At 57.5% G+C, this 25,108-nt stretch overlaps 8 protein-coding genes across 8 annotated transcripts; 5 read left to right on the plus strand and 3 right to left on the minus strand.

Moving 5' to 3' along the window:
- Positions 1-175: 175 nt before the first annotated feature.
- CH63R_08518 (Cytidylyltransferase) lies at positions 176-1,738 on the minus strand (the record flags this gene model as incomplete). The annotated part of the gene is made up of 4 exons (XM_018303492.1): positions 176-529; positions 619-1,393; positions 1,462-1,579; positions 1,639-1,738. The coding sequence occupies 4 exons, from the start codon at positions 1,736-1,738 to the stop codon at positions 176-178; spliced, it is 1,347 nt and encodes a 448-aa protein (XP_018155515.1).
- A 1,304-nt stretch (positions 1,739-3,042) lies between these two features.
- CH63R_08519 (Phosphoglycerate mutase) lies at positions 3,043-4,258 on the plus strand (the record flags this gene model as incomplete). The annotated part of the gene is made up of 3 exons (XM_018303493.1): positions 3,043-3,195; positions 3,249-3,473; positions 3,539-4,258. The coding sequence occupies 3 exons, from the start codon at positions 3,043-3,045 to the stop codon at positions 4,256-4,258; spliced, it is 1,098 nt and encodes a 365-aa protein (XP_018155516.1).
- Positions 4,259-7,462: 3,204 nt separating this feature from the next.
- CH63R_08520 (uncharacterized protein) lies at positions 7,463-8,898 on the plus strand (the record flags this gene model as incomplete). Its single annotated transcript, XM_018303494.1, has 2 exons — positions 7,463-8,085; positions 8,154-8,898. 2 exons carry the CDS (start codon positions 7,463-7,465, stop codon positions 8,896-8,898), a joined length of 1,368 nt encoding a protein of 455 aa, XP_018155517.1.
- Positions 8,899-10,381: 1,483 nt separating this feature from the next.
- CH63R_08521 (WD repeat domain-containing protein) lies at positions 10,382-11,586 on the plus strand (the record flags this gene model as incomplete). Its single annotated transcript, XM_018303495.1, has 3 exons — positions 10,382-10,648; positions 10,711-11,162; positions 11,229-11,586. 3 exons carry the CDS (start codon positions 10,382-10,384, stop codon positions 11,584-11,586), a joined length of 1,077 nt encoding a protein of 358 aa, XP_018155518.1.
- Positions 11,587-12,316: 730 nt separating this feature from the next.
- CH63R_08522 (uncharacterized protein) lies at positions 12,317-13,059 on the minus strand (the record flags this gene model as incomplete). The annotated part of the gene is made up of 2 exons (XM_018303496.1): positions 12,317-12,808; positions 12,889-13,059. The coding sequence occupies 2 exons, from the start codon at positions 13,057-13,059 to the stop codon at positions 12,317-12,319; spliced, it is 663 nt and encodes a 220-aa protein (XP_018155519.1).
- A 5,338-nt stretch (positions 13,060-18,397) lies between these two features.
- Positions 18,398-19,618, plus strand: CH63R_08523 (PfkB family carbohydrate kinase; the record flags this gene model as incomplete). Its single annotated transcript, XM_018303497.1, has 3 exons — positions 18,398-18,527; positions 18,634-18,828; positions 18,882-19,618. The coding sequence occupies 3 exons, from the start codon at positions 18,398-18,400 to the stop codon at positions 19,616-19,618; spliced, it is 1,062 nt and encodes a 353-aa protein (XP_018155520.1).
- A 253-nt stretch (positions 19,619-19,871) lies between these two features.
- Positions 19,872-21,151, minus strand: CH63R_08524 (Homoserine kinase; the record flags this gene model as incomplete). Its single annotated transcript, XM_018303498.1, has 3 exons — positions 19,872-20,222; positions 20,337-20,635; positions 20,722-21,151. 3 exons carry the CDS (start codon positions 21,149-21,151, stop codon positions 19,872-19,874), a joined length of 1,080 nt encoding a protein of 359 aa, XP_018155521.1.
- A 2,499-nt stretch (positions 21,152-23,650) lies between these two features.
- Positions 23,651-24,515, plus strand: CH63R_08525 (EC5 protein; the record flags this gene model as incomplete). Its single annotated transcript, XM_018303499.1, has 2 exons — positions 23,651-24,223; positions 24,330-24,515. The coding sequence occupies 2 exons, from the start codon at positions 23,651-23,653 to the stop codon at positions 24,513-24,515; spliced, it is 759 nt and encodes a 252-aa protein (XP_018155522.1).
- Positions 24,516-25,108: the final 593 nt, after the last annotated feature.

Below are 25,108 nucleotides of genomic sequence, written 5' to 3' on the forward strand. Positions count from 1 at the left end.
CCCCCAACATTTCGATCGTGAGATATGCTCACCCAAGGTATCCAATTAAACATGCTAATGGCCGTGCAACTTTATCAAAATGCGGCCAAACCCCAAACCGCAATCCGACCGAACTCAAAAACGTCCCCTTTCCCCGTTCCCCGTTTCTCCCTTATCCTGTCTCCCCCCCTCTCTCTCACTGGCGCGCCCTCTCGGCCTCTCGCCTCGCCTGTTCCTCCTCCAACACCTCGCGGTCCCGCGCCGCCGACTCGCTCTCGGCCTTGATGCCCTTCTTGCGCTGCCGCTCCTCGTACATGTCGCGGCTCCGCATGATGCGCTGCACGATCGTCCCGGCGTTGACCCCGGCGAACTCGTGCTCGCCCACTTCCCGCATGATGCCCATCTCCTTGGGCGCCGTGTACGGGTCGTACGTCAGCGGCATGAAGGCCGTCGGGCCGTGGTACACGGCGTCCGGCGTGCCCCATGGCAGCGTCGTGAGGTAGGCCTTGGTCGGCGAGAAGGGCGCGCCGAAGACAACGGCGTTGACGTACTGTGTGACGTTGTCAGCGTGTGAACTCTCAAAATCGTCTCCCTCCCCCCATCCAATGGGGACGGTTATCTTGATGGTGTCTCTCTTACCCTGCACTGCAACACGCACAGTCCGCGCTCGTAAATGTTCATGATGGGGTAGTTGATGCCCTTCCAGTGATTGATCTCGTCGTCTGAGTGAATGCCGGCGACGACGTATGCAGGCGGGTAGTCGCCGCCCTTGCCGACGCGCTCGTTGACGGCCTGCTCCGAGTACCACCCTTCCCCGCGGGCCAGCTCCTCCTCGGCCTCGACGACCCGGCGGAGGAACTCGATGTGCCCGCTTGAGAACAGGTCGAAGCCGCCGTCGACGTAGACCACGCGCTGGCCGGGCCGCGGGCCCTTGCCCGGCAGGAACCGACTAAACTCGCCCTTCTCCTCGACCGCGGCCTCGGCCTTGGCCTCCCCGGACGCGGTCCAGAACCACACCTCTACGCCTGGGTTCTTGCCCGTCTCGTCGGTGGCGTAGAGCTTCATGCGCTCCGTCATGGCCGCGCCATCGGCCTTGATCTCGGCCTCGGAGGTGCCCTGGCCCTCGTCGCCGGCCAGCTGCCTCTCGAGCGACTTGATGAAGTGCGACTTGGTGCACAGGAGCATGCGGCCGACAAGGTCCGTGGTGGAGATGCTCGGCGTGCGCTTGACGACCTTGAAGCGGCCGGCCTCCTTGACGAAGCGGTAGCAGTCGTAGCCGTCGGCGTCCGAGGTGATGTCGTCGCCGTGCACGACGTACTTGCAGCCGTAGTGGCTGATCCACTCGAGCTGCGTGACGTAGGGGGCCCGGCCGACCGACTTTGTGACCCAGCGGCAGGCGTCCACGGCGGCCAGGCTGATGACAGGCGTCAGTGGGATGAATTGGCGCACGGCTTGGTTGATTGAAACCTAGAGGGGACCTACCGCTCTTGCAGGTTCATGACTGTTGGGCCCTTGTTCTCGAGGATAGCCTCGTCGGAGTGTACGCCGATGTACAGCTCGCTGCCAAGCTGGCGGGCTTGGACGATGGCCCCGGCATGACCTGTGCATGTCAGCAAGGCTGGTTCGCAGGATGAGCTCAAAGCTCCTTTGGCGGCTTACCGTGGTGGAAGAAGTCGAAGCAGCCGTCGATCCAGATCCGCTCCTCCAGAATCTCGGGGGCGGGCTCGCCAGGGGGGTGCTCAGGGTCGGTGTTCACCATGGTGGATGATGATGTGCGCGGAAAGTCGTTGGAGTTGTTCGAGGTTTCCGTGGTAGGGGTTGGCTAAAGAACGATGTGGGTTTGCTTCCCGATAAAAGGAAACAAAGTTTTCGACGTTGCGTCGACAAAAAGCAGTTGAAGTCCCGGCTCGTTTCACCGACTGGCGGATTTCACATGAGGAAACTGTGAGTTGCGCAGCAGCCGGCATGACATTGATGAGCGTGTGAGCTGGTGGTGGTGGACTGCGATGTCCCGCCCCCGTAGCGGCGCCGTGTGATTGGCGAGGTTCCAGCGCCACTGCGATAGCCGAGACCCACCCGAGCTCCCAGCGGCCGGACCGGCCACGCAACGGCGCCCACGGGGTCGTTTCCAGGCTCTTCCTCTGTGCCTCCTCCACTGACGCCGCGGCACCGAATTGGTCCGATGGCCATTTTCACATGTGTCTCTGCGTGTTCGTGTGTATGTGTGTCCGTATGTGTTCACCGTTCACCCGTTCCTTCGCTTCCAATTTCGTCCCAACAAAAAAAAAAGTAACGCTACATCGGACGGTGTGGGTATGCATTGGCACATGTTCCTGACCAGCGTCTTTGGTACGCGCCTCTGCCGCGCCCGCGAACCACTTGTCAGCTGATTTCCTCCCAGCAGGACTTACTTTATTTTCCCTACGGAAGTTTCCTGACTTCATCTGCCGAGCATCCTCCTACTTCGTCATTGGGCCTTCATAACGGGCGCGAGGTGTGCGCCCAGATCGAAGCAAGTTCCCCGAACGGTATCTTCACCGAGGAACCCCCCCCACTTCGCCCGATACAGTGGATGTTTATTGAATGAGCCTCAATCAATTCCTTGGTTGTCTCCATCAAAGTTGACTAGAGATAGAGGCAGAGGGACAGAGAGAAGACGGAGAGAGCATCCAGGAACGACCAAAGAAAAACGTGGTTGGGTCCCATCCGCTGTCAGGGACACCCGAACCCGGCCACTGGAAAACCGCCCACGTGCACAACGGGTTGCCCAGCCATTGGTCACCGCCAGGGATCACCGCCTTCGACCGTTAAACACAACTCTTCCAAGTCCGCGGGGAGCCAGGTTATTCGGATGACATCTCGACTTTGAGCCTCGCCGATGTTCAATCTAGGCAAATTGACCCGGCATGGCGCGTCAATGGTGTTGAAAAAACAACGGGGGTCCTGGAGCGGGGATCGTCGACCTCGGTGCTATTTAGCCAGAGGCTCTCCCCCCGCATACAACGCTGCAATGTAGCTCTCCCCAGATCCAGTCCTCCTCTCTCGGTAATCGCCTCCAGCAAGATGAAGGGTCTCGTGCTTTCCACCGTCCTCGCTCTCGCGCCCGCCGCGCTCGCCGCCTGGCCCCAGGCCGAGGGAAAGGAGATCAAGTACACGTCGGTTCCTGGCTACTTCTTGCAGGACGACAACAGCACCAACCCGACCGGCTTCGACTATGTTGGTCCATCTCGGCACATTGAGACAAGCTGATCCCCGCTAACACGCGATAGGCGACGGTCAACTTCGGCCTGATCGACAGGGCGTACCCGACTGACAAGCACTTCGACCCCGAGGGCGTCAAGACGCAATGGCAGCGCTTCGAGCACTGGATTCAGTACTTGAACTCGGGTTGCCGCAAGAGCGACAGTACGCAGTACAAGGTGCTGTTCATGGGCCGCCACGGTGAGGGCTGGCACAACGCTGCCGAGTCATTCTACGGCACCCCCGCCTGGAACGTAAGATTGCACCGGATACCAACCCCCTCCCCCCGATTAACTGCCACCGATCTAACGCGACTCAGTGCTATTGGGCCGAGCAAGAGGGCAACACCACCGCTCGCTGGGCCGACGCCCAGCTGACGCCGGCGGGCGAGAGCGAGGCGAACAAGGCCAACGCCTACTTTAAGGACCGCTACGCGACGCAGAAGATGCCCTACTTCGAGTCGTACTACACCAGCCCGCTGATCCGCTGCGGCTTCACGGCCAACATCACCTTTGGCGACATCGAGTTGCCGGCCGACAAGCCCTTCACGCCCATCGTCAAGGAGGGGTTCCGCGAGGGCATGACGGTGCATACGTGCAACTGGCGCTCTAACAAGACGTACATTGCCGAGACGTTCCCCTCGTTCGAGTTCGAGGCCGGCTTCACCGAGTACGACGAGCTCTGGCGGCGCGACGAGGCGGAGACGAGCGAGGCGCAGGCGGCACGGTCCAAGGAGGTGCTCGACGATGTCTTCCGCACCGACGACAAGACGTGGCTCAGCATCACGGCCCACTCGGGCCAGATCACCAAGCTCCTCGCGTCGCTGAACCACCGCGCCTTCCGCCTGTCAACGGGTCAGATCATCCCCGTCTTCGTCAAGGCCGAGGTCGTCGAGCCGCAGCCGCAGCCGACGTTTGCGGCCCACGAGCCGTACTCGACCTGCGACGCCCCGCCTATCACTAGCATCGCCGGCCAGGGATGCGTCTGCGCAACGGCTACGTCGGCGCTTCTGCCGGCCGCCACACTGAAGGCCATGTAAAAAAGGAAGAAGAAAAAGGGGAGATGAATGTTTTCATCCTCTTGTAGGAATTATAGGCCCGATAGCTGTAATGTAATGGCAATAGGTTAACCTACAAGTTTATGATAAATGGTCGGCCCGTCGCGCTTCCAAAATCACAGCAGCTGCCGCCAAATGTCTGGCCGAAGCAGCCGGCTAGTTATCACGAGAAGCCATCTGAATGAGCCGTCGATTCATCTGAGGCGATGGCTTGGCCACTTGAAGTAATGGATGTCTGTTGCAAGAAGCAGTTGTCAGAACGCCACGTTCATTTCCGTCTCGCCAAACGAAAGGGCTACTGGTGTGACAGGTTGTCTCGTGGTAGTGCAGTGTAGCATTCGCCCCTCCCTCCCGGTTGTGCCACCGAAACGACATTCTTCATTCCTGACGACGGTGGCGAAGCGTGGCTTTGGGTCGAGGACAAGCCCGGTCGCGTGGGTGGGAAAACAAGGACCGCGCAGCCTTCCTCGTCGTCTCGCCGGGCGTCCGTCCTCCCCACGTGGGAACGGGACTCGAGCTTCTGGAATGTTTTAGAGTCTTCGCGGAGAAGGACCAACGTGGAGGGCGTTGTGCTCGTGGGTTCTGTGAACTGCCCGAAGGCCGTAGCTCTGCGCGCTTTGGGCACTTGGCGATCGTTCGGGGCTTTCCCTCCTTTCTCTGGTCAGTGCGAGAGAATCGACGGTCTGGTTTTGGATAGATCGTGAGCATGTATGTGCGGGTGCTTGTGCTTGGACGCTTTAGGGTCAGATGATCTGCTTGGCCCGGGGAAAGGAAGTGGTTGGTTGGTAGGTCTAGATGCGGTTGGTGACCATTGAGAGCATGTTGGCGTTGCTGTGTTGATGTGTCGATGTACCACGGATGTTGTGTAGGAGGGGGGAAAGCGCGTGCTCCTTCTGTGTGTGTGTGTGTGTGTGTGTGCGGCGAGTGGTGTGCTTGGTGATGAGGGGAATCGGTTTCACGACGGAATCAGACTTATTTAGCAATGCGAGTGGCAGCGAAGGAGCGCCGGAATGGGCAGGGTGACGCCGAGACGGGGGTGGAGGGAACGCTTAGTACGGCTTGAGGAATGGATTCTCCAGATGATGTTCACGACCTACTCTAGAATCCTTTACCTGCCGGCGGCTGTGAGGCATAGGGTTATTTTGCGCTGAGCGGACATGTCGACGTGATGGTGGCTGGCCTTGAATATGTGTGACTTGGACGCCGCGAGGAATGTGGTGGCGTGCGGTTCGACCAAGTCCCGGTCGCAATACATTCCTCCCGATACCATCCCTGGTCATGGTTTTCCCACTTCGAAACTTTCCGCATCTCACGGCCCCGACCGAGAAGTGACAAGCGCCGGCTAGGGCATGCCGGGCCTTGCCTCTTTTTCCTTCGCGACCCGGGAATGGAGGCGTTCCTTGAACTTGGGGGAATGCCGAAAAAAATAAAATAAAAACCCAATAAACAATAACCTTCGGTCGAGTCGCGGGCAGCGGAATTAGCAGCGAAGGATATCGCTGGACTGCAAGGATAACGGAGCTTGGCTTGGACTCCGATATGGATGTTGTCGATGATGGCGGTTGGGCCTCGCCCTTAGCGGTGCTAAATTGGAACTGTTATTTGTTTATGTGATTGCGGTCCAATTGGCTCGGGGATTTCCCCCCAAATTCTGACCTTTTCCTTTGCGTCGCATTGCTAGGTACTTCGATTTCACTATCTCTTCCTCCCGTTCTGCCTGTCTCTCTATCTTTTCTCCGTGCTCTGTACTGTCCAAAAGCAGCCCCAGATATGCTTCTGTTCAGCCAGCGACTCGATAACCATTTTTGCACTTAAATAAAGCCCCGGACCCCGCCAGGGTCTTAGAACGTATTCGATTGCGTCCTGTTCCGACTTGCTGAAATCGGCATCATACCTAACACACACAAAGAAACAGCTGCGAACGGCCACATCGAATCAAAATACTCTGTGTTCTTACTGCTCCTTGCCTCTCGACATCTCAATCCTCAACACGTCAATCAACCACCAAACACCGACCGGTGCAAGATACACCGACAAGGGACGAGAATAAGACACACAGCACCTCGGACAAACCCCTAGTCCAGTCCAACCCAGTTCAACCGAACATTCACCTCTCCGAGTCCCTCCTAAAAGCACCAGATCCCAGCTGTGCCCGTCCACTTTTCGTACCATCGGAGCAACAGCAGCAACAACAACCACAACAACAATAAAACAAAACACACAATAAAAGAACCTCCGCCCTGACGATCCATCCAGGCCATCCTCCTGCATCTCGCACCGTCATAGAATCGTCAAGGCTCCCGAGAACGCAGCGTCGCAACCTTCACCCCGCGCAGTGCCGCTGCCCCTCGTCTCCATTCTTCATTAAACTCAACCTGCAGGCTGTCGCTGCTAGCTAGCCCCAATCTGTCCGGATCGCATTCTGCGTCAAGTGCCGCAGCAAGGGGCCTCGTGCCAATCTTACGCTGCTCCTCTCCGCCGCCATTGAACGAAACAAACGCACCGCTGCTCCTGCGAGTATCGAAGCTATTTCCACTCTGCAGCACACACACACACACACACAACCTGTTCGTCAGCAGAAACCCGGCAAGAAAAGTGGCCTCGAGACATCGAAACAACCAACCGGAGAGCGAGCGGACGAAGCAAGCAAGTCATAGTGCCAAGCAAGGGGCGGGGAGAGGAGAGTCACCCGCAAGCGAAAGGCCGAAGGAGGATTCGAGCGAGAGCATACCGAAAAAAGAACAATCCCGTCTTAGCAACAACCAACCCTGGAAAGCGGAAGCAGAAAGTCCCTCCACGGGCAATCCTCCCAGGCAAACACCCCATTCGACCACACGCTACACACCACGACGACCCAGCCGGCAGTACACCAAGCACCATCTCTCACCTCCCAGAGCTCCGGACCAATACCACCTTGACCTGCACCTGGACGATTGGACCTGCGCAAAGAGCAACCCGCTGATCGAGCCGGCCCCTCGTCCGCCGTCTCTTCCTTCGTCGAGCTCCTGAACCTGGTTGCTGGTCGCTGGCACACACCCCCTCCTCCCACTTCCTCCCTGACGAACCACCCCGACGCCTCCGTCTCCCGTACGGTGTGTACCCGTCCCCGGTTCCCGTCTCCAGCACTTTCCTAGGCTCAGCCAACAAGTCCCTACCCCCCCCTCCTCCCCCCTCCAATTCATAGACATGCAGCGATCAGGCCCAACACCCGCGACCGCAAATGCACCCTTCTTCTCATCCTCCTTCTTCTCCTCTTCCTCCTCCAAGTCTCGCCCTGGCACATCATCAGGCGACCAGCAACAGCAACAACAGCAACCACAGCAGTCCCAGTCGCAACCACCACCGCAACCCTCGCCCTTCTTCCCGCCGCCCCTCCAACAGCCATCCGGCACCAACCTGCTGTTGAAGGATCGCAAGAACTCCTTCGGCCGAAAGACCTCCTTCAGTTCCCCCTCAAAGTCCTCCAAGCGTCGCGCCAACAGCTCCAGTTCCGGTGGAGGAGGCAATGTCGTAGTCACCGACCGCAACATCCCCCCTGCACTCCCCGACTTCGCCCTCGCCGCCGCCGCAAAGATTACCCGCGACACAGACAACATCCAGAGTCCTGCCTCCGCCGACAGCTTCTCCAGGATGCTCAGCCGTACACAGACCGGCTCAGTGAGCCTCGCGCCCAGCGATCGCCTGCAGCCACCGCCGACGTCCGCGACGCACCCAAACTTGTGGCAGTCAAGCGAGTCCGTTGTGTTACACATGCAGATGCAGGAGATGGCAAACAAGAGGATATCGACGTTGGATTATCTGCGGAAAGCGTATGTGCTCTATTCTCCCTACCCCTTCCATCGCCTACTTCCGACGACTGACTCGATTCGAACTACAGTCACGAAGGCCGAGTATACTGGTTCAACACGATCCTCTTCGACAAGCCCGACGTGGCTCGCATGCCATCCTTCGAATCGCGGAAACTCGCTCGTCGCGCAACAAACTACCTCTTGCTCGGTCTCTCTCTCCCCACCATTGTCGATCTCTACGCCAATACCCCCATCGAATTTCTCCGCAGCCTCAACAACCTCCTCCAAGAGTTTGAATCCTTCCAGCAGCTACACAGCGAAGGTGGTGGCTCCACGAGCTCGCTCTCGCGCGCGCGGTTGCCGTCCATGTTCCGACGTCAGGGCGGAAAGTCGCGGCGCAGCGCGAGCGGCGCCAACGATATCGGGTACCCTTTCGACTCGGACTCGGCGGGTGGCGGCAGTTATGGCGGTCTCGGGGGCTCGTCGAGCGCGAGCGCTAGCGTCATGTCGTTCGCGTCCAGCGACAACGACTTGCTTCCGGGAGAGGTGTACACTCACCTGCTGACGCCATCGCTGCCGTTCGAGCCGGACTTTTACGAGACCTTCGCGACGCTGTGCGAGGTGCTCATCGACGTCTACACGAAGGTGCTGAGCTTGGTCCCTACGCCGAGGGAAACGACGGCGCCGGTGGCAGAACTATTTGCCAAAGCGGACGCCAAGGTACGCAAGATCATCGTGCAAGGCGTCGTCAAGGAGTTTGAGGACAGCAGCAGAACGCACATCAGGACCGAGGTGGCCAATATCGGTAAGGTCGTGCTCGGGGGCTTAATGTGACGAGAATGTATGGCATCATGTGTGGAATGACTTGCATTTATAAGGAGTTTCTTTTCGGGGGAGAAATGCCTTTATGAGAAATGGCCGCGGCTCGGCGCAAAGACAATATATCCAAGACTTTTCAAGTATACCAAGTTCATATTTCTGTATTGCTATTTGTATTTATTCCATGACAAGGGTGGTACAAGAGGCGAGTGGAGCTCAAGCTACAATCTTGATGATTGAGATAAGAATAAAAAACTTGATTGAAAAAGTGTTCATCAGATACCATAACGCATGTTTTGTCGTCACAATGGCGGCCCCTAAGGACTCTCACCTCAGTGCTTGACTCTATTTGGTAATCATCATCGAACATGAAAAGGAAATCGATCAGACAATTCTCTCCGCCAATCCAGGACATCATAGACAGGAAGACTTCCCACGAAGCCCAGAGTGTAGGTGTCTAGCCCCGTTATTGATAGACAAGAGAAAAATGTCGACCATTGGTTGAACCCCCCTCGCACCAAGAATAAGCCCCATCGAGTAACACGCCCAACCCGGCGAACCGGGAGGACGGGCAATCGCATACCTATCGATCTAGACGAAAAACTCCTCCGACGAACCCTTGAGTTCGCCCGGCAAGCAGCCTCTCCCTCGCGGCCATCCTGTCATCAATGGCACCAGCACTACCCAAACACCAAGTCTCCCGATCCCAGGCGCGGACTCATATCTTCGTCCAAAGGGTCCCAAGATCAAAAAACTAGGGGTTCGAGCAGAGCCAACAACCAACGATGTAGCGACGAGGCGGGGCGAGAAGAGAGGCCATTGTGTCCGGACGCAGGTCTTGGAGGTCAGCCGCTGTGCTTCTATGGCGGCGCGTTTCCGCGGCGTTTCTATTCCACCCGAGGGTAGAACAACGTGTGTCCGGGGACTTTCTCCCAAAGCTTGGTTCTTGGTCCAAAAGGACCGAGACGCCTTTCAAAGAAGGACGTCTCTGTTTGTAAGCTTCGATGGCGATTTGTCGGACGAGGGGGGTTGAAGGGAAGAAGAAGAAACTGCAAGAAGACTTGAAGCTCGAAGTTTTTTATAAAGAAAAAGTCGAGCCGCAAGTGGGGCGGTGTCTTGTGGCGGTGTCTGGTGGGGGCTGGACCTAAAGTTCTTGATGTGGCTTGCCTGTGCTGTGGCCTGAGTTAGTGCTAGCACCTTGGTAAGGTACCCAAACAAACGGGGAGGCAGGCACCCAGGCACCCAGCCTTGTGGCTTTTGCAGCCAATGGGAGATCAGCGTTCACTTTTCGCATCGCGACTGCCTTCTTGCCTGGGCCGGAGCTTCACCCCAGTGACCGATTTTCAGCAGCTATTTCAAGCTGTCGTCGACCTCGGTTTCCCCCCTCAATCGTCCGACCCAGCACCCCGACGCCACCCCACTGCTCTCTACTCGTCCGGATATCTCGAATCAAAAACAACCACACCACACATAGCTCGATCGACACACGAGCGACACCATGTCGGGCCTGTTCGGCAGCGCGTCCTCTTCTTCGTCGAGCAACACTGTTGGCGACCTGAAGCAGGACATTGCGCTCAGCAACCCCCCGGAAGACAGCATCTCCGATCTTGCCTTCTCGCCCGCTCAGAACCAGGCCAGCGACTTCTTGGCAGTGGCCAGTTGGGATAAGAAGGTCAGGATATACGAGATTGCACAGAACGGCCAGAGCGAGGGACGACACGCCTACGAACACGATGGACCCGTGTTAAACTGCGACTTCTCCAAGGTACGAAACCTATAGTTGGACTACTTCGATTCGCTCGGCATCTGCTAACTATGGTCGAACAGGATGGCACAAAGGTCCTCTCCGGCGGCGCCGATAAGGCCGTCAAGGCGTGTGACCTCGCGTCTCAGCAAACGATCAAGATCGGCGAGCACGAGCAGCCGGTCAAGTGCGTCCGCTTCTTCGACTCGGCCAACGGCACCATGGCCGTGTCGGGCTCTTGGGACAAGACGGTCAAGTACTGGGACATGCGGTCGCCCACACCGGCGGCGACGCTGACGTGCCAGGAGCGCGTGTACTCGATTGACGTGCGCAACGACCTACTCGTCATTGGCACGGCCGACCGATACATCAATGTTGTCGACCTCAAGAACCCCACAAAGTTCTACAAGACACTTCAGAGCCCGCTCAAGTGGCAGACCAGAGTCGTCAGCTGCTTCACCGACGGCGCCGGTTTTGCTATTGGCAGTATCGAGGGCCGCTGTGCGATCCAGTATGTCGAGGATAAGGATGCTAGGTACGTTTTTTGGACGCGTATGACGAACTCGATGGCCGAGTGACAGACGGCTAACGCTATCCGCAGCTCCAACTTTTCCTTCAAGTGCCACCGTGACCCCCCGGCGAACAATGTCACAAACGTCTACGCTGTCAACGACATATCCTTCCACCCCGTGCATGGTACCTTCAGCACCGCCGGCTCGGACGGCACCTTCCATTTCTGGGACAAGGACGCGAAGCACCGTCTGAAGGGATACCCGAACGTCGGTGGTAGCATCACGGCGACGACCTTCAACAAGAACGGATCCATCTTTGCGTACGGCATCAGCTACGACTGGAGCAAGGGTTTCCAGCACAACACTCAGCAGTACCCCATCAAGGTGATGCTTCACCCCGTACAGGCGGACGAGTGTAAGCCTCGCCCGACGATGAAGAAGCGGTGAATGAGGCGCGGGGGAGAGGTCGCGCGGAGACAGTTTTTGGAAATCCGGATCAGGCTACGGCGCATGCGTACCGAGAGGCTAGATGCGAAGCGATCGAGGCAGACAGCCGCGCCGGGATGCCTGTGTAATGTACGAGGGAGGAGGAGTGCAAGAAGAATTGGGAGAGGCTCTCTGGTCTGAGCAAACAAGCAATTTTATATGGAATCGCGGTATCATGCTCGCGGAAAACAAGGAGTGTAAGGCACAGGGCGATACCAAATTGGCAAATCAAAAGTTATCACAATCATGCGCCTTGCACAGGTTCACGGTGTTGGTCATGGAAGCGAGGTGTGGTTGGTTAATCGGATCTGCTTGTTCAAGATCCAAGTCGAGCCGTAGAATTCATAAAGCTTCCCGTACCCAGTTTCGTCTCTATCCCCTTGTGGAATTGATCCGTCCGATTCCGACTCGATTCCACCCATAGTAAATTAAAACCATATAGAAAATATCCCAAAGAAATACCCGTTGCAACTGCTCTCCTAGGCGAGTTCAACGGAACAAGTAACATCCAGCCGCTTTGCTTTGTAGTTTCACATCATGATAATCATCGCCTCTCTCTCTCTCTCCCGTTTCTGTCAACCAACAAAAAGAAGAGAAAACAGAAAAGGAGCGTGGGCCTTGTGAGGGAAAGGATGAGCGTCATCCCCCCCTCCCTCACATTTGGGCTCTTCAGCAGCGCGTGATACGCCGTTTAGAAGGCGGCCTTCTGTTGCTGGGTGCCGACGACGTTGTCGACGAGGCCCTTCCACAGGTCTCTCAGGCCAGGCTGGTGGGTCTCGACCGGCGCGGCGGCATCGGTCTCGTGGGCCCACTTGAGCTCGACGCCGTCGACGCCGAAGGCCTCGACCTCGGTGAGGGCGGCAGCGGTGACGTTCTCCGGGTGGGCCGCGACAACGGAGATCTCGGGCCTCGAGAGGGGAAGGTCCTCTGCGGCGGGGACCTGTTCATAGAGAGATTGGTGTTTCGTGGTGAACGAGTCCGGGAGCAGGGGCATGCGCATGCCGGCGAACTCGTTGACCGGGAGGGGCTCGTAAGACGCAGGGAGTGTGGTGAAGTCCATGGAGGCGATGGGGCCCGCAGATGACGCGGGGGAGGAGGAGAAGGTCTGCATCTGACGGTGGGAAGGGGAAGAGCGTGTCGGTTGCGGGGTCGGGCGGTGGGTTGTTGTGAGGGTGCGGGCAGACTGTGGGCGGGTGGTGTTAGTGGTTTCTGCTGTGTTTGCCGCATTCGACTTTGGAGAAGGGAGGGGAGGGGGAGACGTACATCATGCTCGCGGAGACTCCGGTTCTTGAGGAGCTCGGCGTACTTTGGCATCAGCACGGCGCCGTGGTTGACGTTGTAGTGCGACTCGAGGAGGCCGCTGGAACGGTTGGCGGCGGCGGCCGAGTTGATGGAGCGGGTGAGCTTCGAGACGGGGGCGGTGATGCGCGACATGGTGGCGGGCGGGTGGTTGGTGTTGTTTAGGGTCTGATGAGAGTGGTTTGTGTTTGGGGTGCAAGTGCCGACCAGGCTAGAAGTTTGATGGGCTGTGGTTGAAGAGAAGGTGTCGTTTAGGACGGGACAGTCGAGAGGGAAGCTTGAGGATTGTTTGGCGTTTATGGGTGTAAGAACACAGAGAGTATTGGATTTGACACGGGCGGATGGGAGAGCTACGGGGACGATGAACGGCTGAATGGAAAGAGGAAGAGAGGGGGAGGGGAGTCGCACGGCAGATATACGCACGGAAGTAGGGACGAGGGAGCAGCAGCAGGAGGAGGAGGACGAGGGGGAGGAGGGCGGGAGACAGATTGGAGATCAGAGATCAGAGACAGAGCTTCACACGCTACACGCTACAGATAGCACATCCACACCCACAGACAAGCATTTGCCCACACACCATTTACACAGACACAGACACCCCTGGGCCTGGAACCAGAAGCGGAAGAGAAAGATGGGCTAGGGCCAGGTTTGGATTGAGAGGGATGGGATGGGATAGGATGGACTCTGTCTGGTTCCTTGGCTGTCTGACTCTCTGTGTCTGTCTCTCTGGAGGTCTGTCGAGGGGATGGACGGGATGAGAACGGTGGTGGAACGGGTTTGACGGTGGGCAGAGGTACTTGACGCGGTAGGTAACGCGCACCGTCCGTGTGCGAGGTTACAAAGTAGGTGGATGTACCCGGAGGTCCGGTGTGGGCGACCAGCGTTTGGCCCACCGTCCCACGGTTTTCTTTTTGGTTTGGGTTGCTGGCGGAGGAAGAGCCGGCTGCCGGGAGTAAAGTGGGCGAGCTGTGTGTGCCCTGTTGGAAAGTTAGTTCTGCCGGCGCTGGACCTGTACGAACCAGACTCAATCAGTGAGAGCGAGTTGAGTGGGTTTGAGTGAGTGTAAGAGAGAGATGGCCCTGTACCGGTATGTATTGTTGAGAGGGACCCAATCAGGGGGGAACAAGGCCTAGGATGTATTTTTGGTTGGTTGGGTGGGGGGGGGGCATGCAATGTACGTGTCGGCATTCAACCGCCGTTTTCGAGCGGTCTTGGACATGCACGCCATTATGCAACTTGCACATCCAGAAGGTGAGCATTAGTCAATCGTCTCTTTCCGGAAGCGTTCGCCTTGTTCTAGCTCTGAGATACGTAGCCAAGGTGGTCTACTCTTGAGATCGCGATCGCACAGGTACACAATACGAGGGAAAACACAGTGATAGAAATCACAGTGCAAGTATTGTGCCTGATTCTGGCCTTGTTCTAGTACGAAGCAATAGAAAAAGGCAAAGTCAAGACTACGCCAAATCTGGGAAGAGTTGGGGGGCCCGAACCGGCCGATGTGCACAGTAGTGGGCGCGCGTGAGCTGACGACGGGAGGGGCATGATGCGGGTGTGGCGTGTCCAGCGTGTCCAGTGGTGTCTTAGGGCAGTAAGCATCTTGTACGGTGACCGCTGGACCTGGCATCTGGTTTCGTGGATTGGGCCTTTGACAAGTTTTCCGACCACCGACTCTGGCGGCGTTCGGCGCCCCGTGTGCTGTTCCAACTTCCCGATGTCTCTCGAGATGGAACGGCTGCCGCTTGCAGAACCGATGAGCGTCGTGGGTACCCCCAACCGGTACTTGGCAAGAAACGCCAGAAATGAGGCGACGATGTGATAAGCCCGGGGCTGGCTGGAGTTGGGTTAGGTACGGTGATGAGGCAAGTAGCTTTCTTCGTGACCCTGCCAAGGCGGGCACTGGGCGGGATGAAAGGAGCACTACATGTGGTACATAGCAATACTAGTCCTGCGTTGCTATAGCGCGAGGGTCTCCGTATCGAACGTGCCTTTCTTTCATGTTGACTAGTCTCCTAGGCGCGGGCTATCTAAGGTATGTCCAACACATAGAACACAACCCAGAGCGAACATTAGACAGGCACGTTCCAATGTTTCCACCCACCCGCCCACCACCACCGGCGATACCGATAAGAAACGGGCCGGGCTGCTGGACAGGACACGCTCTCAACAGAAATTCGGGCAGTGTAAAGACGTCCTCCATACATGACGTACCGTATCATTACTACCCAGGCCGTCGCATGAACAAGACGGGTGCTTGGTCCACCGCGCCTTGCTACTCCTGCTGGTTGTTTGTTGGTTTGTTGGTTTGTTTGTATGAAGTCAGCATTGCCGCCGTTAATGTCAAGCGGGCTCAGGGACACAGGGGTTCAGGGATACAACTGCCTGTCAGAATGCTTGTTGAGCTGAGATGGCCTCCACTGGTTTACGTATACTTATTCACCCGCTCACTGCCCCAGCCCAGCTCTGCCTCACAGTGTCCACTGGGGAAGTCGAGGCGAGCAGGAACCACTGTCACACTGAACCAGAAAACAGGGCGCCTTCCTTGCCTGCCAAACTCCTGGAGAAAGAAGAGGCCAAAGCTTCGAGACGTTGAGGAGCTTGGGCCAAGCTGAATATGGGTCTCTCTCTCCCTCTCCTGGGATACGTTGGTACATCGGTACACTTTTACATGCAGCATTGCAGTCATCGTCCCCGGTCCCGCCGCTCCACCACACCACTTCTTACCTAAGTGCACCTACGAATATCCGTACACGCTCATAGAACACACACACCAAACACTCACCGGTACCAACACTGTGTCCCTCGCACCACTGACAGTCGTCGCTCCTACACCTCACTCGACCGCCGACGAATCTTATCACGCATCGGGAGCGGGAGGGGGGAGGGGCCTCGGACGAACCATCGGAGCCGCTACATAGGAGTAAGTCACGGCAGGACGATTGTTGGCCGAAACATGCATTGATGCCTCTCCTCTCCTCGGCTCTCCTCTACTCTCCTCTCTTCAATCCCCGTCTTATTATTGCCGGTTTCCACGACCATTCTGACCTCGACTCCCGCCATCACTCTCCTCTCCAACCTTTGGGTTGTCCCAAACTCGAAAGGGTTGGTTTGTACCCCCTGCCACGCCTGCCGACCAAGACCTACCAGGCTTAGCGTATCTCCCCGCCGCATTGCCGCCGGGGGAGGGACCTGCGGCCTACGACCCCATGATCGCCTGCCTCTCGGCTGGGCATGCCTGGATGGGGTCATCTACATCAATTTGACTGGCCAGTGAACCTGCGTGATGGACGAGACTCTCTGAGCCCCGATGATCGCTCTGTAGACTGGGCCAGGGCCAAATTAACCATTCGAACTTCGTTGCCTGGTGGAAATTGCAATCGCCGGCGTCGATACAAGCAATGCGACAGGCTGGCAGAGAACAGGGCGAACGAAACGACTGTGGGGTCCATAAACAAACCCAGATATCTGTACATGGTGCGAATCCGACATGGAGAACTCACAGGGCTCCCACTCTTGAGTCTCACCGCTTGAGGTTCGGGGCTGGCACGACGAGGGGAGGGCCCCAGCCGCCCGGGGAATGGATGCCGCTCGCCGCTTTTCATCGAATCATTTCTGGAAATGGACTCGGCATGATTGGTCAGACGGCAGACCGATCGGCGCATGGCCAGATCGTTGGGAAACCTTCCACCCACCTCTCTCTCTCACCTTCTCGACGGACACTCCCCTATGACTTGGTCTAGCTAGCACCTCACACCGTCGAGCATACTCGTCGTGCGAGTCGGACAGGATGGAAGGATCACCGTATCTATCGCGGTGCAAGGTGCTAGAACTGCGTGTAAGCCAGCATGCAACCTGAGTCCGGCTGACTAGCGTGCCGTCCGGAGCGAACGGTAGCATCCCCCATCACTTGTTGCTGCGTTCGCGGAGTAACTCAATTTCTCCGTCCCTATGTGGTGTCCATCGCCAATCTCACCAAGAGGCTTATGCGGGCTACACTTCGGACGGCGTCTCAATCTTCTGTCAGTCGTTCCACGAACTCGGCCCTACTTCTCTCATGAACTCATCAGAAACCGCAAAACAACGCAAGACTGCGTCGACGTAGGTGTCAGTGGCGACGAGTGTCTCGAGAAGCGCCCAAGTGCGCACAAAATCCCGACACCCTGATACCCGCGCCATGCAAAACAGTGACACAGCTTGCCAAAGAAGGAGAGGGAAACCCGCCGAACTTCGGACCAATCCGTGGCCGTGGGGGTCGCGGACAATTTCCCTCCCATCCGGAAACATAGAGCCAGTCTGTGCGAAGAATCCCAAAGGAACCAGTGGCCCGGCACCCCAAGACGTCTCGAAAGACGACGGACGGGTTTCCAGTTCGGCCTTGCTTCTCTTTACAGCTCTGTGCCGTCAGCAGCTCTGGAGACTGGCGTTCGGATCGGCGGCGGCCGTGCGAATGATGCCATGCCTCGCGTGTCCGAACCGGTTCGCTCAGGGCAGGGCTTGGTCGTTTTAGGGATTCGTTTCTTCCTCGGCCGCCCAGTAACCATATCTGTCAGAAAGAGAGGAATTGCCAGGTCGAAATCCAAGACATGTTCGACGACACGTAAAGATGGAAGGGCGGATGGCGAGTGGCTGTTTCTGGCAAGTCTCGTGCACGTCCAGCTCGGCCTCGATTTCCTCGGGTGGCAACCATATTTGGCAGCGATCAAAGACCGAGTTAGGTCGGCGTAGTAGATATGCTCTACTTTATTCTGCCTTGGAGACTGGAGGAGTAGTGTGTGCATGCATGCTGTATGCGAATGCAGATGCAATGCTGTCTGAGAAGGTAGGTATGTATGCGAGCAATGCAAGATACAGATTGATAAGGATCGCAACAAGGAAGCGCATCGCGAGCCACGACCTGCTGAGCGTTCCATCGGGAACGCGTGGTTTGACATCCGGCTCCTCCGATTGGGTGGACGCGACGAATGGGCTTTCGATCCCCGCTCACCGCTCATTCTACGCAGAGAGCATCTTGGATGGATGATTGTCAGGGAGATGGATGTTCGTCCCGGGGCGACGCGGCGACGTCCTGGTGCGGGAGCGTTGTCTAAGACAAAGACGCCCGCAGCGACGATGCCCATGGAGAACGTGGGAAATCCGCTCGCTCGCCGTAGTAAGAGGCCTTCAGAGCCCAGCGTGATATGCATCCATCCTTGCCATTCTCAGGTTCGCGGAAGGGAGAGGGGAGAGACGGGCCGGGATGCTTGGTATTGCAATACAGGATGAATGGATGGCGGATCGCTTTGCATTCCAAGGGCGTAGAGACCGTGGCAGCTACGATCCAATCAATTTGCACTTCCCCGCCCACACAGAGGAACATCCCACGCAGGGGTGGGGAGTGTCTCTCAGCTTGAACTCCCTCAAGTCTCGACAAAACCTTGCCGTCCATTGCGATCTGTTCTTGATTCCGGCGTATGCCAGGGGGGAACAGCCAATCATGGTCATCCCGGACCCGGCTCCCGCGCCGGCTCCGGCTTTTGTCTCGCTCGGAATGGTTGTTCTCGACGAGATCCGCTTTCCGGACGGCAAAGTCCTCCGCGACATCCCCGGCGGCTCCGGCTTTTACAGTCAGCATCCCCTCTCCCCTCCCCTTTCCCCCATCGCCATCTGTTTTGGGGCTTGCCAGTTTCTCTAGTTGAATCCCGACGTGTTGCTCAGTCATCCGGTGAACAGGTACTCTCGGCGCCCGCCTCGCCGTCCCGCAGAGCGAGTCCGCGGCCGTTTGCTGCCTCATCGTCGCCGGATCGGACTTCCCCGCCTTGGTGAGGAAACAGATCGAAGAATGGGGCGTCAGTGTGCACTTGGAAGAGAGACCCGGCGAATGCTCGACCAGGGGTCTCCTGGAGTACGAGAATGACGCTTTTGGGAGTTCGTATTGATTCACCCTACGGGCTTGGGGCACACGTTGACGTCGACGGCAGAAAAGCATTTCCGATACACCACGCCTCCGCTCCTCCCAAACGTGGATACACTTCCGGGTCGGCTTCTCGGCTCGTCCGTTTTTCATGTCCTGGCGACGCCTGAGGACCTCAAGCGACAGGTTGCCGCCCTCAGAACACGCCGCGCCAGTGTAGACGGCTCTCGACCTTTGATTGCTTGGGAGCCTTCATCCATCGGCATCTCTAATACAGAGGATGATCATATGAGAGTTATTCACACATTAGGCATATGCTCTCCAAACGATCACGAGCTGCTGCGCATGATGGGCGTACGGGAAGGCCCAGGGATCCCCTACAACAGAGCACTCGTCGAGTCCCACGCCATTCGACTCTCCAACGATGAGATGCTCCACGGTGGCTCATCTGCCCCTGAGCGGCCTAGCAAAGGGAGAATCACAGTCATCAGGTGCGGCGACCAAGGATGTCTGACCATCCGCCAGAGAGCCGAGCCCATATGGTTGCCCCCCTTTCACGACTACGGCTCGCCCAAAGTCGTCGACCCCACCGGTGCCGGAAACGCCTTCCTCGGCGCTTTCGCCGCCGCCTTCGCCAAGACGCACGACGAGGTCCTGGCGTCCGCGTACGGCACCGTCGCGGCCAGCTTCGTCATTGAGCAGATTGGCCCGCCCAGGAGGGGGATGGCGAATGGTAAGGAATTCTGGAACGGGGAGGACTTCGAGGAGAGACTGAGGCAGTACATAGCCAAGGTCGAGACGTGACCAGTGACCCCGGCTCTGGGACGCGTGCGGGGGGGGAGGGGAGGAGAGAGAGGGAGGGAGAGAGAGAGAACTGGAGCTGGAGCTGGAGCTGTCCCATGGGGACCGAGAAATGGGGCGGTCCTGTGGGTATCATAAGGAGTCTCTAAAATTCCCGACCTATACATTTCTCGTTGAACGAAACCCTCTTTTCATTTTCCTTTCCAAAATCCAAACAGCCCCTGGAATGAACAAACCCACCTCCCAAGTATCTCCTTCATCGGATGACCTGCGTGCCCTCGGCCGGCTCCAGGATCTTCCACTGGCAGCCGACGTCCTTGTCGGCGTTGTTCTCCTTAAGGATCTTGATGATCTTGCCGGCGATCTCTTCAAAGTTGCTCGTTGCGAGGGCCAGGATGGTGGGGCCGGCGCCCGAGAGGCACACACCGAGGAAGCCCGGTTGCGTGCTGGGCGACATGCTCTCGACGACCTGGCCGAGGCCGGGGATCAGGGTCTGGCGGTAGGGCTGGTGGATCTTGTCCTGCATGGCGAGGTGGATGAGCTCCGGGTCCGGCGGCGAGGTGCCCAGAGCCACGGGGAGGAGGGCTATTCTCTGCATGTTGAAGGTCTGCGACGAAGAGGTTAGCCAATGGATTTTGGGGGAGGGGGAGGGGAGGAAGAGGTTGAAGGGGGCGCAGGGAAAGGGGACGTGATGATCGGACATGGGGGTCACTTCACTTACAACATCGGGACGGGTGTAGTGAGGAGGCAGCACCTCGCGGGCGAGGTGGGTGGGGACCTGGAAATCGGGGATGATGGCGATGGCCTTGATCTCCTTGGCCCAGGGGAACTTGATGTGGTGGCCGATGCCGTGGGGCGGCTCGGGCGGGGTCTCGCCCGTGTCGACGCCGCCAGCCGGGGCCGGCAGGACCTCGCTCAGGGGGATCTCGATGCGCTGGACGTCCTCGGGCTTCAGGGGGCGGAGGTAGGTTCCGACGAAGCCGCCGTACAGCGAGGCGCCGACGTTGTCGGGGTGTCTCTCTGGTGGATTCCCATGTGTGTGAGCGCACGCACGCCAGTCTTCATCTTGGGCGGGGGGCTCCCAAGGGGGGACATCTTCTCCTCACCAATCATCAGACAAAAGTCAAAGAGCCTGTCGAGGCTGAGGTGGTCGAGATGGCCGACCTCCTTGCCGAGCATGACGCCGGCGACGACGGCGGAGCCGGAGCTGCCGAGGCCGCGGCCGAGGGGGATGGGGTTCTTGATGTGGACATGGGTCTCGACGGGGAACATGCGCTGGCCGTGGCAGCGCAGGACGTAGAGGGCGACGCGGGTGATGAGGTTGACCGAGGGGTCGAGGCTGATGTCGTCGGTGCCCTCGCCCTGGCCCTCGTAGGTGAGGCGGCAGTTCAGGGGTTCGGCCGAGGTGGTCTTGGAGCGGTCAACGGTGACGTGCAGCTCGAGGTAGACGGAGAGGGCGAGGCCGATGACGTCGAAGCCCGGGCCAATGTTGGCGGACGACGAGGGCGTCTTGATCACGAATGTCTCCTTGGACATGATGGGCAGGCGGTGTAAGTCGTGCCGAGGGTGTGTGTGTGTGTGTGGTAGGTTGAAAGGCAGGTGGGGGGGAGGTTGGAAGATGAGCCGAGTGAGTGGTTCAGTCTTCCGTGGTCGCAATTGAAGGGGTTTCGGTGAGCCTCGGTGGTTCAATCTTATGAGTGAGTGTCTCTTCAATGAGATGAGGATGAGTCCGGTCGCAAAGCAGTGAGATGAGAGTGAACCCCAAAGTCTGTATCGCCTGACTGGATGTCGTTCGTGACTCAAAAAAATGCAATCGCCCCGATGACCGGAGCGTCTCAGCGGCCGGCAGCTGTTTTTTTGGTGCTCGTCGTGGTGGGGAAACCCTACGATCAGTGCGGGGTGAATTCACCGCCTGTCATTGGCCAATGAACCGTAGCCCTCCGGCGCTTTATCTTATCACGCCATTTCTTCCCCCTCTCTCTCCCCTTTGGCTTTCACTTGTTGGGAGATGGATTCCTTGCCAATAACAACCTCTTCTTCTGACTACATCTCATGTCAGGAGCCTGTTGCTGAACTTTGTGCTACGGGTGTATGCCCGAGGGGCCATTCGAATGCTCAAAGAGGGCATGTAGCCGGTGACGTTGCGCACCGATACTTCGAATAATTCGGACACCTACCTACCCAGGACGGTCAAGATACTCGACTCTTGTCGATAGCACGCAATTTGGACCACAGTGGCCGATCTCTCGAACAACGTCCATTTCGTGGTCCATTCAACCTCCCAGTTTGCCTCAGATATCTCTGCCAGCCGATAAGCATAGGCCTCGACGGGATTCTTGCAACCTCCACCGAGACGTGAGGCACACCCCATCGCGTACCGAATGCGAGCGTTTCGGGGCCCGAAAGGTTGTCGCGGCGACGATCGTACACCGCTTCGAGGATCGAACGTCTACCGGTGAGTTTTGGGGGGCAAGCGGGGAACGAGACAAGAGCTCGTGTTCTGCCGCGTTCCGCCGAGAACCCGCGAGCTCCACCGTCCATTGCGGATGCCTGTCGGTTGGTCGGCCGTCTTCGCGTTGGCACTTCTGGAGCTGCGGAGTTGCAATCCCATTCCATACATGCCTGCTGCCTGTGTGGGTTGATGCGACAAACCCTTTGGGACCATGTTCTGCATCTATCCTGATTCCTCCGCTTGATGGCGGACACAGTCTAATAACCAGTGTATGGCGGCGAACTGCGGATGCGTCGGACTGCCCGTGGGAGGCAGCGCCACTTACACTGGGTGATCGGCCCATCTTTCGCGGGCGAGTGAGCCTGCGGCCGGCAATTCGCGCTTGCGCGCTTGTAACGTTGCTCAACGCTGCGGATGGTCAGCGCGAAGCGCACTCATATCAATGGGCGAACTTTGCCATCGTGAGCGGCTGTGTCTGTTAGCCTCGTCGACGGCGCCCATTGGCGCCCTTTCCTGTCCGCGGACACGATGACGGCAGGATTTGGGGAAGAACCGTGGACCGGTGTCTGCCGCAACCGTCAGCCAACGACGTTCGACGCGTGGAGTCTAAGCCTCACCATAGTCCTATTGGGAGGAACTACAGCCCAGACAATGCGGCAGAACCCGGTAGCAAAGGCAGGGTCGCAGCGACGCATCCGTTGGCGAAGAGACAGTGTATTTTGCGGACACGAGGGCAAAAAAGAGAGACCACCTGACTGTTGCGTCCCGCTCTCATTGTCGTCCAGGCACGGTGGCCGTTTGTGGAGAACAACAAGGTGGGAAATCGGCTGTTGGAGTCGTTGCCCGATGCACTCCGGCACGAACCTCGAAGAGAAGAGGAGACAAAAGCTCCGCTGCGACAGCGGTAAAAGCGTGAACAGAGATCGACAGCCACAAGACAGGCTTGGTTACAAAAAGAAAGAAAAAACGAAAAACGAGAAAATAAAAAACCCCCGACACAGATGGATGCGGATCGGATATCCCACCTGATGCTAGAAGAGGCTGTCAAACGGAGAATAGGAGCGGCGGGACCAGCCATGCTAAGCCCGAATCAATCCAAGCGCTCTTTGGATGCTAAAAACAGCCGGATGACAGCCCTGTGGCGCGGGCTTTTTCGGTCGACTCGCAAACCACACGCCCCTCGCCAGTCCGTTGCAGCCATTCCGAGGGATCGCATGTTTGTTCCCCTCTCTCCTCTTCTCTCCCCAATCCCAGTGCAAACAGCTCCAACGCAGGCGGGTATCGGGCTAGTGAATACGAGAACAACCCTCGCTACATTCTAGTGGCCCGGTCCCCACGTCAGTACCCAGATCTGTGATCGGCACTGCATTCTCCCTTTGCTTCCTAGTCTCCTGGGTAGCATTCGCCTTTTCCTACCAACACCTCCGCTCGCGTCTCTTCACTCGCAATACGAACTGAAGAGATCACGACCTGGGGAAACTTAGTCTACCCTACCTTTCCGGCAGCCATCTCATACGACGTGACATGCGAGATGGAGCACTCCGCCGAGCCGGCCAAGGGTCCTGTGCTGGCCATGTCACGACATGATGCTATTGCCGGAGCGACCACAGCGTCACGGGTGCCCTGCTCCGCTTTGCTTCGTTTGCCGCAAGTTGCCGCAAGGGCGGGAACTGCCCGCCTTGGCTCGGGGTTCGCGATGGAGCATGATGGAAGACGCTGATGGATCGGACTCAGCTGGGTTGTTGGAGCTGTATAAAGAGAGACCAAGGACGCACCTCGTTCAGATCTCGTTTTGGTCTTCATTCTCATCAGCTTCTTCATCAACCTCTCCGACTACTACAAACAACTCTCCAGACCAAAGCTTCAAAAGCTCCACCTACAGCCAAACCACCCTCATCACATACTCCCAACCACACACAGCCAAAATGCAGCTCTCCGGCCTCGTCACCTTCCTCTCTTCTGTCGCCGCCGCCGCGGCCGTCTCCGTCTCCTACGACACCGGCTACGACGATGGTGCCCGCTCCCTGACCTCCGTCTCGTGCTCCGACGGCGCCAACGGCCTCATCACCAGATATGGCTGGCAAAACCAGGGCCAGGTCGCCCGCTTCCCCTACATCGGCGGCGTCGACGCCGTTGCCGGCTGGAACTCCCCCAGCGTAAGTTGCATTCCTTCTTCTTACTTGAGAGAGGCTTTTCTGTCTCTTCCAAAATCTTTTTTTTTTTTTTTCAAAAAAGCCCTTCTCATAGTCTGACACGCAATAGTGCGGCACCTGCTGGCAGCTCACCTACAACGGCAAGAGCATTAACGTCCTCGCCGTCGACCACGCCGGCTCCGGCTTCAACCTCGCCCTCGGCGCCCTGAACGACCTGACCAACGGCCAGGCCGTCCAGCTCGGCCGCATCGAGGCCCAGGCTACCCAGGTCGGCCTTAACGCCTGCGGCCTGTAGAGGACGATGAGAGAGTGAGAGAGCGAGAGATGAAGAGAAGATCACATCACGTCATAATACGACAGCGTAGTAATTGGTTGGGCATCAATGGCCGGCTGGGTTTAATGGACAGCTCGACACTGTATTGAACCGTCGTTCCTCCATCATTTAGCATCATGCATATCACGATACATTCCTTAGAACATACCTAAAACTTAATCAAGCACGGCTTTTTGCCCTGATCAAAACTCTGAGCTCGAAGGGTCCTCTGGAAAACGATTGACTTTTTTAACTATAACGCCCGGGGTTTCTAACTAGTGAGTGTGAAACCCAGTGAGAGTATCCTCGAGGCTGGTGTTTGCTTGCCTGCCCGGAGGTCCGCACTCTTCTTGGCGCACTAGTACCACCGGAGGTTTTTCCTTCTTTGCCTTCTTTGCCAAAATGTTTTCAATAATCTATAAGAACTCATCTGCTACTCGAATCGCTGCATCAACCGTCGGTCAGCATCCGGCAACAGCTTCCAGTCAGAGATCTATTCCCCATCACCCTAGTATGCATTGTCTGGGTGTTTCGAGGGTAAAACTTTAAGCAGGAGGAATATAGGCCTGGAACAT

Source organism: Colletotrichum higginsianum, chromosome 6, assembly GCF_001672515.1.
Source record: "Colletotrichum higginsianum IMI 349063 chromosome 6, whole genome shotgun sequence".
NCBI classification, from domain to species: Eukaryota; Fungi; Ascomycota; class Sordariomycetes; order Glomerellales; family Glomerellaceae; genus Colletotrichum; species Colletotrichum higginsianum.